Source organism: Rana temporaria, chromosome 13, assembly GCF_905171775.1.
Source record: "Rana temporaria chromosome 13, aRanTem1.1, whole genome shotgun sequence".
NCBI lineage: Eukaryota > Metazoa > Chordata > Amphibia > Anura > Ranidae > Rana > Rana temporaria.
Genome location: NC_053501.1, coordinates 106,624,453 through 106,638,913, shown reverse-complemented (window position 1 = coordinate 106,638,913; position 14,461 = coordinate 106,624,453). Strand labels below are relative to the sequence as shown.

The following is a 14,461-nucleotide window of genomic DNA, read 5'->3' as shown; positions in this document are numbered from 1 at the left end:
TAAACTTTTTCATGGAAACTTTATTCCCTGGTAGCCTCTTTCAGCAGGATAATGTGCCCTGCCACACTGCAAGAATGGTTCAAGAATAGTTTGAGGAACACAAGAACGAGTTCGATGAGCTGTCTTGGCCTTCAAATTCTCTAGATCTCAATCCATCGAGCATCTGTGGGATGTTCTGGAAAAACAAGTCTTATTCTTGAAGGCCCCACCTCACAACTTACAGTGCCTCAAGGATCTGCTGCTAAGGGCTTTGCACCAGATACCACCAAATACCTTCAGAGGTCCAGTGGAGTCCATGCCCAAAGGGGTCAGGGCTGTTTTAGAAGCCAAAGGAGGACCTACTCAGTATTTGGTTTGGTCCTGGTTCGGTTTGCAGCAGAACATGCGAACAGGCAAAAAATGTTATTTGAACATGCGAACACCGTTAAAATCTATGGGACATGAGCGTGAAAAAATAAAAAGTGCTAATTTTAAAGGTTAATATGCAAGTTATTGCCATAAAAAGGGTTTGGGGACCCGGGTCCTGCCCCTGGGACATGTATCAATGAAAAAAAAAAAGTTTTAAAAACGGAAGTTTTTTCAGGAGCAGTGATTTTAATAATGCTTAAAGTGAAACAATATAAGTGAAATATTCTTTTAATTTTTTTTCCTGGGGGTGTCTATAGTATGACTGTAAAGTAGCGCATGTTTCCTGTGTTTAGAACTGTCCCTGCACAAAATGTAATTTATAAAGGAAAACAGGAATATAATGAATTATCGGGTCCCGGCAATACAGATAAAAGTAATTGAAAAAAACAACATGGGTCCCCCCAGTAAATTACCAGGCCCTTTTGGTCTGATATGAATATTAAGGGGAACCCCAAACCAAAATTTTAAAAAAATTGCGTGGTCCTCCAAATTCTATACCAGGCCCTTCAGGTCTGGTATGGATTTTAAGGTTAACCCCGCACCAAAATGTAAAAAAAAAATGTCGTAGGGTTCCCCCCAAAGATCCATACCAGACCCTTATCTGAGCATCCAACCTCGCAGGCCGCAGGAAAAGAGGGGGGCGAGAGAGCGGCCCCCTTCCTCATCCGTATGAGGCCACATGCCCTCAACATGGGGAGGATGTCGCCATGTTGATGGGGACAAGAGCCTCATCCCCACAACCCTTGCCCGGTGGTTGTGGGGGTCTGCGGGTGGGGGGCTTACCGAAGTCTGGAAGCCCCCTTTAACAATATTTCACTTTTATTGTTTCACTTTAAGCATTATTAAAATCACTGCTCCTGAAAAAACTTCCATTTTAAAACTTTTTTTGCATTGATACATGTCCCCTGGGGCAGGACCCGGGTCCCCAAACACCTCTTATCACAATAACTTGCATAATAACCTTTAAAATTGGCACTTTACATTTCTCCCATAGACTTTTAAAAAGTGTTCTGCTGCTTTCGAATTTGCTGCGAACACCCCAAATTGTTCGCTATTTGGCGAACACCCGATGTTCGAGCCGAACTTACGTTTGACTCGAACATCAGGCTCATCCCTACTCAGTATTAGGTGGGTGGTCAGAACATTATGGCTGTTTGATATAGTTGTAGGTGGATCCAAAGCTGTAACATACCGTATTTATCGGCGTATACCGCACACTTTTTTCCCCTTAAAAACAGGGGAAAATCGTGGGTGCGCGTTATACGCCGATCCTCCTCAGAGACAGCCGATCCTCGTTGTCTCTGAGCGCCGCCGACAAAACCCGACAAAGACCGAGCCGAGTGTACTGCACACTCGGCTAGGCTTGGCCACGCGAGAGGAGCCGAGAGAAGCCAAACACACCGGAAATCCGGCTCTGCACAGCTCGACCGAGGTGCCAAATTCAGCGCTGCAACCCCGGCAGACGGACGAGACAGACACCGACAAGGCTGGACGGACCGGCAGACGGACCGGCAGATGGACGTGACGGACACCAACAAGGCTGGACGGACCCCGCGCAAGGCCGCAGACGGACGCCGGACAAGACAGCAGACGGACACCGACAAGGCTGGACGGACCCCGCGCAAGGCCGCAGACGGACGCCGGACAAGGCCGCCGATGGACGCCGTACAAGACAGCAGACGGACACCGACAAGGCTGGACGGACCCCGCGCAAGGCCGCAGACGGACGCCGGACAAGGCCGCCGATGGACGCCGTACAAGACAGCAGACGGACACCGACAAGGCTGGACGGACCCCGCGCAAGGCCGCAGACGGACGCCCTAAAAGGCCGCCGATGGACGCCGAGCAAGACAGCAGACGGACACCGACAAGGCTGGACAGACCCCGCGCAAGGCCGCAGACGGACGCCGGACAAGGCCGCCGATGGACGCCGACAGCAGACAGACACCTAAACTTCCCTTCTCAGGTTGGGGTGCGCGCTATACGCCGGTGCGCGGTATATGCCGATAAATACGGTATACAGCCAGTTTATCAGGTGTGTCACGGGGCTTGTCTTCTACTCACACAGCACTGTAGGGTGTCCTTCTCTTGTAGACTTGGTAAGCAGGGAGGGGAAAGCGGCCCATGATTGCTGTAAATCTCTCAAAGCACATTTTCGAAACAAGCCCCTCGGAAAAAGGTCCATTAAATTAGGATTCCTGTCCGATGGTAATCCGCCTAATAAAAAGAAATTGCGTCTGTGAGTAACAGATATTATCGAGCATTTAGCTGCCATGTGCCGCAGATGGCATCGGGCCAGACTGGGGATTTTTCTCGAGAATCTCGAGCGCTTGCCAAATCTACCGTTCTTCCAGGAGAGTCCATCCATCTTCATCTCCTTCAAAGGCTCTAGCGGGATTTGAACTTGTGACATCCTGAATTGCCCGGGCCTCTTTCTTTCCCTTTTAGTTGTTCTTAAGCTGCCTCTTTGTCAGAAGCGTATTCATATTTAATGCCGCCCTGTGATGGGAATAAAAGAAGATCACTTAGTGAGTGGAAAGAAGAAATGATTTAAGGATAACTTAGTGGAGATGGTGACGAGTGTCTGTCTCCTCTGTCTTCAGCCGCCGGCCTGACACCCCCCAGTGGGTGGCACCCGGGGCAGCCCGCCCCCCACTTGGTACGCCACTGAGTGTCTGCCTCCTGTACATAGGGGGGATATCACGCTACAGGAGCATTAAAGAAAACCTGTCTGAATGGTTTCAGAGAAAAACTATTCGCAATGGTCACTTTTCAGAGGGTGGTTGACAGCTGCAGGGTGGCGGTATGTCACGCCTCATCATCTGTTTAACCACTAGCCGACCAGCGCACGCTGATATACGTCGGCAAAATGGCACGGACAGGCAAAAGGGCATGCAGGTATGTTCCCTTTAAATTGGCGCTGTGTGGGCGCGCTTGCAACCCTGCCACGAGCTCCGTGACCGGGCCCGTGGGACCCCGATCGCCGCCGGTGTCCCGCGATCAGGGTCACAGAGCTCAAGAATGGGGAGATGTTTTAATAAAAACTTTAATGATAAAAAAAGAATGGGGAGATGTTGTGTGTAAACACAACGGGCCAGATCCACGAAGAGCGGCGCTTCTATCCGTCCGGCGTAGTGTATCTCTGATACACTACGCCGCCGTAACTTACAGCTTTTTTTTGGTATCCTGAAAGAATTTCCGCCGTAAGTTACGGCGGCGTAGTGTAACTTTGGCGGCGTAAGGGCGCGCAATTCAAATGTATGTGATGGGGGCGTGTTTTATGTTAATACGTCTTGACCCGACGTAAATGACGTTTTTTTTTTAACTGCGCATGCGCCGTCCATGGGGGTATCCCAGTGCGCATGCTCGAAATTAACCCGCAACAAGCCAATGCTTACGACGTGAACGTCATTCTACGCAAAGCCATATAACGACTTCAAAATTCGACGCGGGAACGACGGCCATACTTAACATTGAGTACGCCTCATATAGCAGGGGTAACTATACGCCGAAAGCCTTACGGAAACAATGTGATTAACGGGGAAATTGACGGAAACGCCACATAGCGGCCAGCGTAAATATGCACCTTAGATCCGACGGCGTACTAAGACGTACGCCAGTCGGATCTAGCCCAGCTTCAGGCGTATCTTGTTTTGTGGATAAAAATGCCATAGTTCCCCTATTTTGTAAACGCTATAACTTTTGCGCTAACCCTTTAATAAACACTTATTGCGATTTTGTTTACCAAAAATAGGTAGAAGAATACGTATCGGCCTAAACTGAGGGAAAAAAAATTATATTTTTTTGGGGGATATTCATTATAGCAAAAAGTAAAAAAATTTTTTTTTTCAAAATTGTCGCTCTATTTTTGTTTATAGCGCAAAAAATTAAAACCGCAGAGGTGATCAAATACCACCAAAAGAAATCTCTATTTGTGGGGAAAAGGGGACGTCAATTTTGTTTGGGAGCCATGTCGTAAGACCGCGCAATTGTCAGTTAAAGCGATGCAGTGCCGAATCGCAAAAAGTGCTCTGGTCTTTGACCAGCAATATGGTCCGGGGGTTAAGTGGTTAAAGTGACGCAGTGCCGAATCGCAAAAAGTGGCCCGGTCATTTAGCAACAAAATGGTTTGGGGCTGAAGTGGTTAAGCCCCTAAAAGCCGGCACCACCAGGCTGAACTGTGTGCATTACACAAAATTGCAGGGAGTTTCTGCATGGTCCCATTCATTTAACCGCTTCAACCCCAGAAGATCTGGCTGCCCAATAACCCAGCCATTTTTTTTACAATACGACACTGCGTCGCTTCTTGCGCTGTAAACAAAAACTAGCGACAATTTTGAAAAAAAAAAAACACAGTATATTTTACTTTTTGCCATAGTAAATATCCCAATCTAACCACTTCACCCCCGGAAGATTTGGCTGCCCAATGACCGGGCCATTTTTTTGCGATTCGGCACTGCGTCGCTTTAACTGACAATTGCGCGGTCGTGCAGCTCTGTACCCAAACAAAATTTGCGTCCTTAAATAGAGCTTTCTTTTGGTGGTTTTTGATCCCATCTGCGATTTTTTTATTTTTTGTGATATAAACAAAAGAATAGCAACTATTTTGGAAAAAAAAAACAAAAAAAACACAATATTTTGTACTTTTTTCTATAATAAATATCCCAATTTATTTTTATTTTTTAAAATAATTTTTCCCTCAGTTTAGGCTTCTACATATTTTTGGTAAAAAAAAAAATCACAATTAGTGTATATTGATTGGTTTGCGCAAAAGTTGTAGCGTCAACAAAATAGGGGATAGTTTTATGGCATTTTTATTATAGTTATTTTTTTTTTATTAGTAATGGCGGCGATCAGCGATTTTTATCCTGATTTCGACATTATGGCGGACACATGGGACACTTTTGACGCCATTTTGGGACCATTGTTATTTATACAGCGATCAGTGCTATAAAAATGCACTGATTACTGTGTAAATGTGACTGGCAGGGAAGGGGTTAACCACTAGGGGGCGAGGAAGGGGTTAAGTGTGTCCTAGGGAGTGATTCTAACTGTGGGGGGCTGGGCTACAAGTGACACGATACTGATCACTGCTCCCGATGACCGGGAGCAGACGATCAGTGTCCTGTCACAAGGCAGAACAGGTAAATGCCTTGTTTACACTGACATCTCCCTGTTCTGCCTCTCCTTGACATGATCGCAGGACACCGGCGGACATCGAGTCGGCAGGTCCCGCGGGCATGGTCACGGAGCTCGCGGCCGGCACGCACGCCCACAATGCCGCGATTTGAAGGGGACGTAGATGTACGCTCATTTGCGCAGCTGTACCATTGTGCCGACGTACATTATATCGTCGTGCGTGGGTCGGCAAGCGGTTAAAGAAAACATGTCTGGATGGTTTAAGAGCTCTAGCACAATTGCGGCAGCCCTTGCCGCCCCTCTGAAAAACTATTCGCAATGGATCACCTTTCAGAGGGTGGTTGACAGAGCTGCTGGGTGGCGATATGTCACGCCTCATCATCTGTTTAAGCCCCTAGAAGCCGGCACCACACAACCGTTTTTCGGGTTGTAAAAAATGAAGGTTTTTTTAATGTCATTAAAAACGATCGTGTGTGGGCTCCAGAGCATTTTTAACAATGTAAAAAATGGGCATTAAAAATTTCGAACATGCTCTAATTTTTCACATCGTTTTTAACGTTGTCGTTTTTTACGTCGTAAAAAATGGTTGTGTGTGGGCTTTAACGATGTGAAAAAAACCTGCATGCTCAGAAGCAAGTTATGAGACGGGAGCACTCGTTCTGGTAAAACTAGCGTTTGTAATGGAGTAAGCACATTCATCACGATGTAACAGACAGAAAAGCGCAAATCGTCTTTTACTATCACGGAATCAGCTATAGCAGCCCCAAGGGTGGCGCCATCCGAAAGGAACTTCCCTTTATAGTGCCGTTGTACGTGTTGTACGTCACCACGCTTTGCTAGAGCATTTTTTTTCCACGATCTTGTGTAGGCAACGCCGTTTTAATGATCGGGTTGAAAAAAACGTAAAAACTTAATTTTTTACAACCCGAAAAACGGTCGTGTGTACGCGGCATTATGGATGCCATTAAAGTTTATGTGCGTGTAAAGGCAGGCGTCCCAATACTTTTGGTAATCTAGTGTACATTTATTGAAGATTTTATCAGAGAGCCAACGCATTTCGGGGGTTGGAAAACACCCCCTTTATTAGGACTTGCGATAAGATGATAGCTACTGGATGTAAAGTGTATGGTGGTCAAACCAGGTAGATTTTAATGCACAGAATTTAGGAATCTAAGTTTGAAGTCTGGAAAACGTAATAGTAACCCATTCCCCTCATTGCAGGTTGGCGGAAGGACCATGCTGCCCATTCGCTGGATGCCACCTGAGAGCATCTTGTACCGCAAATTCACCACAGAAAGTGACATCTGGAGCTTTGGCGTGGTCCTCTGGGAGATCTTTACATGCGGCAAGCAGCCCTGGTACCAACTTTCCAATACAGAGGTAAGTCTGTGTTCAGAGTTATGATGGTTGGTTTTTACGACGGAATTCCGCTCAAGCTTGTCTTGCATACACACGGTCACACCGAATTCCGGCCTTCAAGAACGTGGTGACGTACAATGTGTACAACGAGCCGAGAAAATGAAGTTTAATGCTTCTGAGCGTACGTCAAATTGTTTCCCAGCATGCATCTGAATTTTGCGCTTGGGAATTGCTACAGACGATCGGAATTTCCATTTGGAATTTTTCCCGTCGCAAAAATTGAGAACCGGATCTCAATCTTTTGCTGGTGGAAATTCCGCCAGCAAAAGTCAGACGGAGAATACACACGGTCGGAATTTCAGACGAAAAGCTCACATCGGACTTTTGCTGGCGGAAATTCCGACTGTGTGTACGCGGCATTAGGATTTGGTTGCAGCTAGAACTTTTTTGTGTTGTGGAGAAAAAATGAAAATATGCTAACTTTTTGTGCTGAATGTGGACCCTATGAAGAGATTTCCTGATTCCTGTTTTGGTCACCACCATCACTGAAACAGGAAGTGAGTGGAAATCTTTTGCAGCAGAAGAAATCCAGGAATAAAAACTTGACATCCAAAAAGAGTGGGCCTCAGAAACCTTCTAGGTCCAAAACCGAGACCAAAAAATGAACCAGTGGATTCTCCAGAACCTCAGCAACTTACTTTATTATCTTTTCCTTTGGTTCTCTTATTTTTGGTTTTGGATGGTGAAGAGCAGAGGGGCAAAGAGCTTTGAATTCTTAACCACTTAAGGACCGGCTCACGAGTATACACATCGGCAGAATGGCACGGCTGGGCAAAGTGACGTATATTTCCGTCACTTTGAAATTGCCGCAGTGTGGGCGCGTGCACGCCCCTGCCGCGAGCTCCGTGACCTAGCCGCGATGGCCTGCTGACTCAATGTCCGCCGGTGGCCCGCGTTCGGGTCACAGCTGCCGAATGGGGAGACGCCAGTGTAAACAAGGCATCTCCCCGTTCTGCCTAGTGATACTATCATTAATCGCCTGTTCCCTCTCATCGGGAGCAGTGATGTGTCCCTCGTAGCCACGCCCCCTAATAGTTAGAATCACTCCCTAGGACACACTTAACCTAGGGTGACCAGACATCCCCGGTTTCAGTGGACAGTCCCAGGATCCCCAGACCAAGTCTGTCCCCGGTTTTGTCCCCGGATTGGATTTGAACAGGGGCTGGGGAAATTTCAAAGACAGTCAGTGCAGATTAATTAAAAAAAACTGAATTACACACCCCCCACTCCGCCGCTCCTACTTGCTAATGGGGGTGTATTTTTTTCCCCCATTATCTGTGGCCCTTTCTGATGATCATGTGCTGGTCGGAGCAGAGGGAATTTTTCTTCAGTTTCGGGTGCATGCCCATTCAGCTCCACTCGCATGTTTTTCTGCCTTGGCTCAAGTCCCGGCCAGCCGGCCACTTATCTCCTTGCCTTCCCTGGCTGAGTGATCTTCCTCCACTCCCCACCCAGTAGTAGCCGGGGCCCAGAGAGTGAGACTTGACAGGCTGCGAGGCGGGCAGTCGCTGATTGCCATTACTAGTAAAAAAAATAAATAAATATGTCCCCAGATTTCATTTAAAAAATCTGGTCATCTTAACTTAACCTATTCCCCGCCCCCTAGTGGTTAACCCCTTTACTGCCAGTGTCATTTATCAGTGCATTTTTATAGCACTGATGGCTGTAAAAATGACAATGGTCCCAAAAATGTGTCAAAAGTGTCCGATGTGCCCGTCATAATGTCGCACGATAAAAATCGCTGATCGCCGCCATTAGTAGTAAAAAAAAAAAAAATATTATTAAAAATGCCATAAAACTACCCCCTATTTTGTAGTTGAGGGTTGGACCACATTGCTGCTGCCAGGAACAAGCTAATATTATTAAAACCTTTTCACATAAACCAATTAGTCATGTATGTTTATTAAACCCTATATGGGGCAAAAAGAGAACTTAACAGAATTAAATCCAGCAGCCAATAGAGCTCCAGTTTTAGGAACCGTTTACATGGGTACACATCTGTATCCCTTAAAGACTCCATTGATGGAAACCATACCTTCCTGCCGACTGCCAAGAAAGCTTTCTCGATAAATAAGAAATGGTTTGATTTTAATTTTTTTTTTCAATGCACATTGAAGATAATTAAATTTTGCTGCCCTGTGGGTCCTGTAAGCGACCTTCTCAGGAATCGGAGAAGATAATGAACTTAGGAGACACCCAGATAATAGGTTCTTTACTCCATCATAAAGGATCCGGTTACTGCCAGCCTGGGGCGTCTTGGCAGGAACCAAAGGGAAATTTGCAAACACAACATTATTTATTTTTGACAACTAATTTTATTTACAGGTACTTGAATCTGTTAATTGCACTTAGTGGTAACCTGTTCATGTCCGAGAGCTGGGCACTCAGGCACGAGGACCATTGCCATAGGAAGTAAATACTAAAGTCGATTTACAAAGGGTCCGTCTTAAAGGCCTCTTTTGCCCAAAATGACCGTATATACTTGAGTATAAGCCGACCTAAATATAAGCCTAGGGTGTCCATCTGCCTCACTTTTCCTCACTGTGTCCATGTGCTTGCCTCACTGTGCCCATGCCTCACTGTGCACATGCCTCACTGTGCCCATGCCTCACTGTGCCCATGCCTCACTGTGCCCATGCCTCACTGTGCCAATGCCTCACTGTGCCAATGCCTCACTGTGCCAATGCCTCACTGTGCACAGTGGAGTTAAGTATTTGTTATTTACAAAAAAATAAAGTAACCCTTACAACCCCTTTAAGGTGATTCCTAAAAACTCATCTCTTTAGAGAACCCTTTCTTACCTTGACCTAACAACTGAACTTTTACTTTCTCCATCCAGTTGTATTGTAATTGTACAGTCTTGGTGTATATTATTTTATTACCCCCATTCTCATATCCATATTTTTTTAACAATTTATATTTCCTTGGAAATACTCTTTCTTTCTAAACAAATGTATTTGTGTGGATAGAGCAAAACCAATACAGTATGAACAGCAAAACCCAAAAATGCTTGGCCTTCAAAAATGTACCAAGAACCACCTACTTGGTAATAACACCGCAGGGTGTGTTGTGCCAACCTTCGAGGTTCTGGGTTCCCAATTAAAGGAGGCCTCTTCCCTGGACGTGTAAATCCTCGTACACACGATCAGTCCATCCGATGAGAACGGTCTGAAGGACCGTTGTCATAGGTTAACCGATGAAGCTGACTGATGGTCCGTCACGCCTACACACCATCGGTTAAATAACCGATCATGTCAGAACGCGGTGACGTAAAACACAACGACGTGCTGAAAAAAACAAAGTTCAATGTTTCCAAGCATGCTTAGACTTGATTCTGAGCATGCGTGGATTTTTAATCGATGGTCGTGCCTACTAACGATCGGTTTTGACCTATCGGTTAGGAATCCAAAGGTTAACTTTAAAGAAAGTTGGCTTTTTTTTAACCTATGGTTAAATAACCTATGGGGCCCACACACAATCGGTTTTGACCGATGAAAACGCTCCATCAGACCGTTGTCCTCTGGTTAACCTATCGTGTGTACGAGGGCTAAGGCACTCTGCCAGAAACCTTTGGGCATTTTTTAATACGTGCCCAATATGCTGCATCCCAGAGTCCAGTCCAGAGAGACATTACAGGCAAAACATCGCTCATCCGTGAGGCCCGGGTACCATCCATTTTGGCGTTTTCACTCTGGCCCTCTTGGATGGATCCAGTTGCGTAGCTCCTAATCCCCGCAGGGAGCGGGGCTTCTTCTTAGCACATTCTTAAGACCCGGTTCACACTGGGGTGATTTGTCAGGCGACGCAGCCGCCTGACAAGTCACGTCCCATTCTAGTGAATAGAACCGTTCTAATAGGAGCGACGCAAGTCGCTCCGACTTAGAAAAAGGTTCTTGTACTACTTCGGGGGCGACTCGGGGCGACCTGCATTGACTTCTATACAGAAGTCATTTTGCAAGTCGCCTTAGATGTCGTCTTCATGTCGCCTGGCCGAGTCGCCCCCGAAGTCGTGCCGCCCCTGTGTGAACCGGCTCTAACTGTGACCAACACTTAGACACTGGTGAAAAAACTGAGGTACTCTCCAGTGAGCTCCTCTGTGACTCTCCTAGGGCTGAACCCTGGGACGCTGCATGGCAGTGTGGTAACCTGACTGTTGGTTCTTCTATACCTCCACTGTTTAAGTGCTGGGGAATTCTCTGCTGCAGTCTTCAGCTGATTATCTTCAGCTGTTTGCTTTTTAACATCAATTACCTGCCCTGATGCCTGCTCCCTAGCTGCCCTTATTCTATTGCTTTTACCAGCATAGATTTTTACCTACTTTTGTTCCCCCTTGTTCGCTACGGTGGACCTTGGTCAGCGAAACTTGCACTGCGGTCCTTGACTCCGGACTATACCTCCTGCAGAAGCGGTTAGCCGCGAAACCGGTAGAGGTTCCTCTAGGACTCCCCCTCACAACTGCTGATACCTCACGGCTTCTTCCGTTTGAAATAACATCCTTGTATCTCTATGTGGGGTTGTCAGTCCTAGCCTTGTTTTATATATGGAACATTGTATGTTTTTATGTATAATAAATGTAATTTTTTACTATACCGACTCATGTTATCAGTACCGAGAAAGTCCATTGATACACATCCTTACTAGGTAAAAGTCTGTGTGAGTCTGTGGTACTAGCAGCCACTACCCCTCTATTCCTGGTGTCCCTTTATTTCCATATGGGAGGGGTTATATAGAGTGGAATTTATCTTGTAGTTTGGGTGTGCCAGTGTCCAATCACCTGGTGGTGATATATAATGCAGAGCTCTGTGTCCCGTGATGTACGAAAAAGAAAACACCTTTTGTCTTTGCTAGCCTAAACATTTTTTTTCTTTGTAGGCTATTGAATGCATCACCCAAGGGCGAGAACTGGAAAGACCTAGGACATGCCCCACTGAGTTATACAACATTATGCAAGGATGCTGGCAGAGAGAACCCCAGCAGAGGCTCAACATTAAAGAGATTCACAGCAAGCTACAAGCTCTAGTGAAAGCACCACCAGTTTACCTGGATATCCTACAATAAAACTGGGACAAAAGAAACGAGGACCAAACCACTAGGAGCAAAAGCTTGAACCCTACAAGACCATTTATTCTGGAAGTAGCTTTGCTAACATTTAAATTCCATGTACTAAGCCCTTCTACCAAAGGTCAATCCCTCATGGGGACTGGACAGAATGTCTTCAGGATGTCTTCTAAATTTTAGGAAGCCCTGAGGCTGAATCAAGCGTGCACTTGGGAGACATTGGTCATAACGTCTTATAACTGTGCAGAAACATAGACACACGTCTTGGATCTTGTCACTGCTTTAATGAGTCTTGTCAGCTACTTCAATACTAGCTATTCCTATAGTTCTGCAAGCTATTGCAGTGTTCACTACAAAATCCACACATTATGACTACAGACACCCGAATAGCTCAGCGTCAATAAATATACAACCAAGGAAACATGCATATAATACACAACTGCTCAAAAAGGCCATATTAAATGACAGATATGTCATCATGCAGTACTACTAGTACAAGTTCCAGAAACTGCAAGGCGGGAACACACAACTTGTCAAGCTATGCCTTTCAGCCTTATAATTGTGAGATATGTTAAAGTTATCCATCAACTCTTCATCTGTCTAGTAAACTAGTGTACAAAGCATAGACGTGAAAAAGGACTATAATGGTCAACTGTCTGTTATTGGTAGACTTTGAGAGTTTTCAAAAGCATGCTATGTAATATTATTGACACCCAGTAGCCTTTAAGCCGAAAAACTGGAACCAGTAACTCTGGACTGACTGTGCAACATAGTGCCCAAGTGTTTTGAAGAATTTTATTATGTGGCTTACTGTTTGTCTGCTGGAACATGGAAACATACCAAACAAAACTGTACATATTTAGCCACTGATCTGCAATTCATTTGTTCATGATTTATCCCAGTAATACGTTCAACACCTAAAGAATGTGGTATTTTGCTAAAATGCCTTGTTTAGTCATAAAGGGTAATACATTTAAGAAATCTTCTGGGTTAAATAAATCATAATACATAAAGATGATTCACATAGCTTGATGTTTACAGTGCATACGATTATCTTATCAGGTAAGTGAAAGGTAAGAATCCAATCACTTCCTGGGCATGGCAATGGATACCTATTGGCTCTGCATCATAGAACTCTTATGTTTTATTCCGTATTGTGGCTCTGGGGAACCAGAACAGTGAGATCTCCTAGTTTAAAGGATGCTGTCAAAGGCTGGGTTAACCCACATAATAAATTACTGTCACTTCCTAGGAACAGCAATGGGTACCTATTGGCCCTGCATCATAGACCTCTTATGTTCCACTATAGTTTTATCCCATATTGTGGCTCTGGGGAACCAGAATAGTGAGATCTTCTAGATTTAAGAATGCTGTTGAATGCCAGATCAGCCCACAGAATAAATCACTGTCACTACCTAGGAACAGCAATGGGTACCTATTGGCTCTGCATCATAGACCTCTTACTGTAGGTGTCACTATATATTTATCCCATATTGTGGCTCTGAGGAACCAGAACAGTGAGATCTTCTAGGTTACAGGATGCTGTCAAAGGCCGGGTTAACCCACATATTAAATCACTGTCACTTCCTAGGAACAGCAATGGGTACCTATTGGCTCTGCATCATAGACCTCTTATGTTCCACTATAGTTTTATCCCATATTGTGGCTCTGGGGGACCAGAATAGTGAGATCTCCTAGGTTAAAGGATGCTGCCAAAGGCCAAGATTAACCCACAGAATAGATCACTGTCACTTGATGGGAACGGCAATGGGTGCCTATCAACTCTGCATCATAATAGATAGTGTTATCCCATTTAGTGGCTTTGGGGGAACCAGAACAGTGAGATCTTCTAGATTTAAGAATGCTGTTGAATGCCAGATCAGCCCACAGAATAAATCACTGTCACTACCTAGGAACAACAATGGGTACCTATTGGCTCTGCATCATAGACCTCTTAGGTGTCACTATAGATTTATCCCATATTGTGGCTCTGAGGAACCAGAGCAGTGAGATGTTCTAGGTTACAGGATGCTGTCAAAGGCCGGGTTAACCCACATAATAAATCACGGTCACTTCCTAGGAACGGCAATGGGTACCTATTGACTCTGCAACATAGACCTCTTTGGTTCTGCTATAGTTTTATCCCATTTTGTGGCTTTGGGGAACCAAAATAGTGACATCTCCTAGATTAAAGGTTGCGCTCAAAGGTTGGGTTTACCTAGTAAATGGAAACACGTTTCTCAAAGCTTTATTAGTATACAAAACAGTGTAGGCAGGAATAACAAAAAAAATATACTTAATTTAAAGAATTCCACAAAGTCAAGCATAATATCACTGTAAAATTAGGATGACCAAGAGGTGTACAACAACAACATCATGCAAGGCTGCTGGCAGAGAAAACCTTTGAGGTACTGCAAAGGATATTATTATCATGGCA

The 14,461-nt window shown here is 45.2% G+C and overlaps 1 protein-coding gene across 1 annotated transcript in view; it reads left to right on the top strand.

Annotated features, from left to right (window-relative positions):
* NTRK1 (neurotrophic receptor tyrosine kinase 1) overlaps positions 1–13,037 on the top strand; it is a 175,997-nt gene extending 162,960 nt beyond the window's left edge. Inside the window, exons 16-17 of the mRNA XM_040333078.1 lie at positions 6,769–6,927; positions 11,839–13,037. Of these exons, the coding sequence (XP_040189012.1) occupies positions 6,769–6,927; positions 11,839–12,024 (345 nt within the window). The 3' untranslated portion in view covers positions 12,025–13,037. The remainder of the gene's footprint in view (positions 1–6,768; positions 6,928–11,838) is intronic.
* Positions 13,038–14,461: the final 1,424 nt, after the last annotated feature.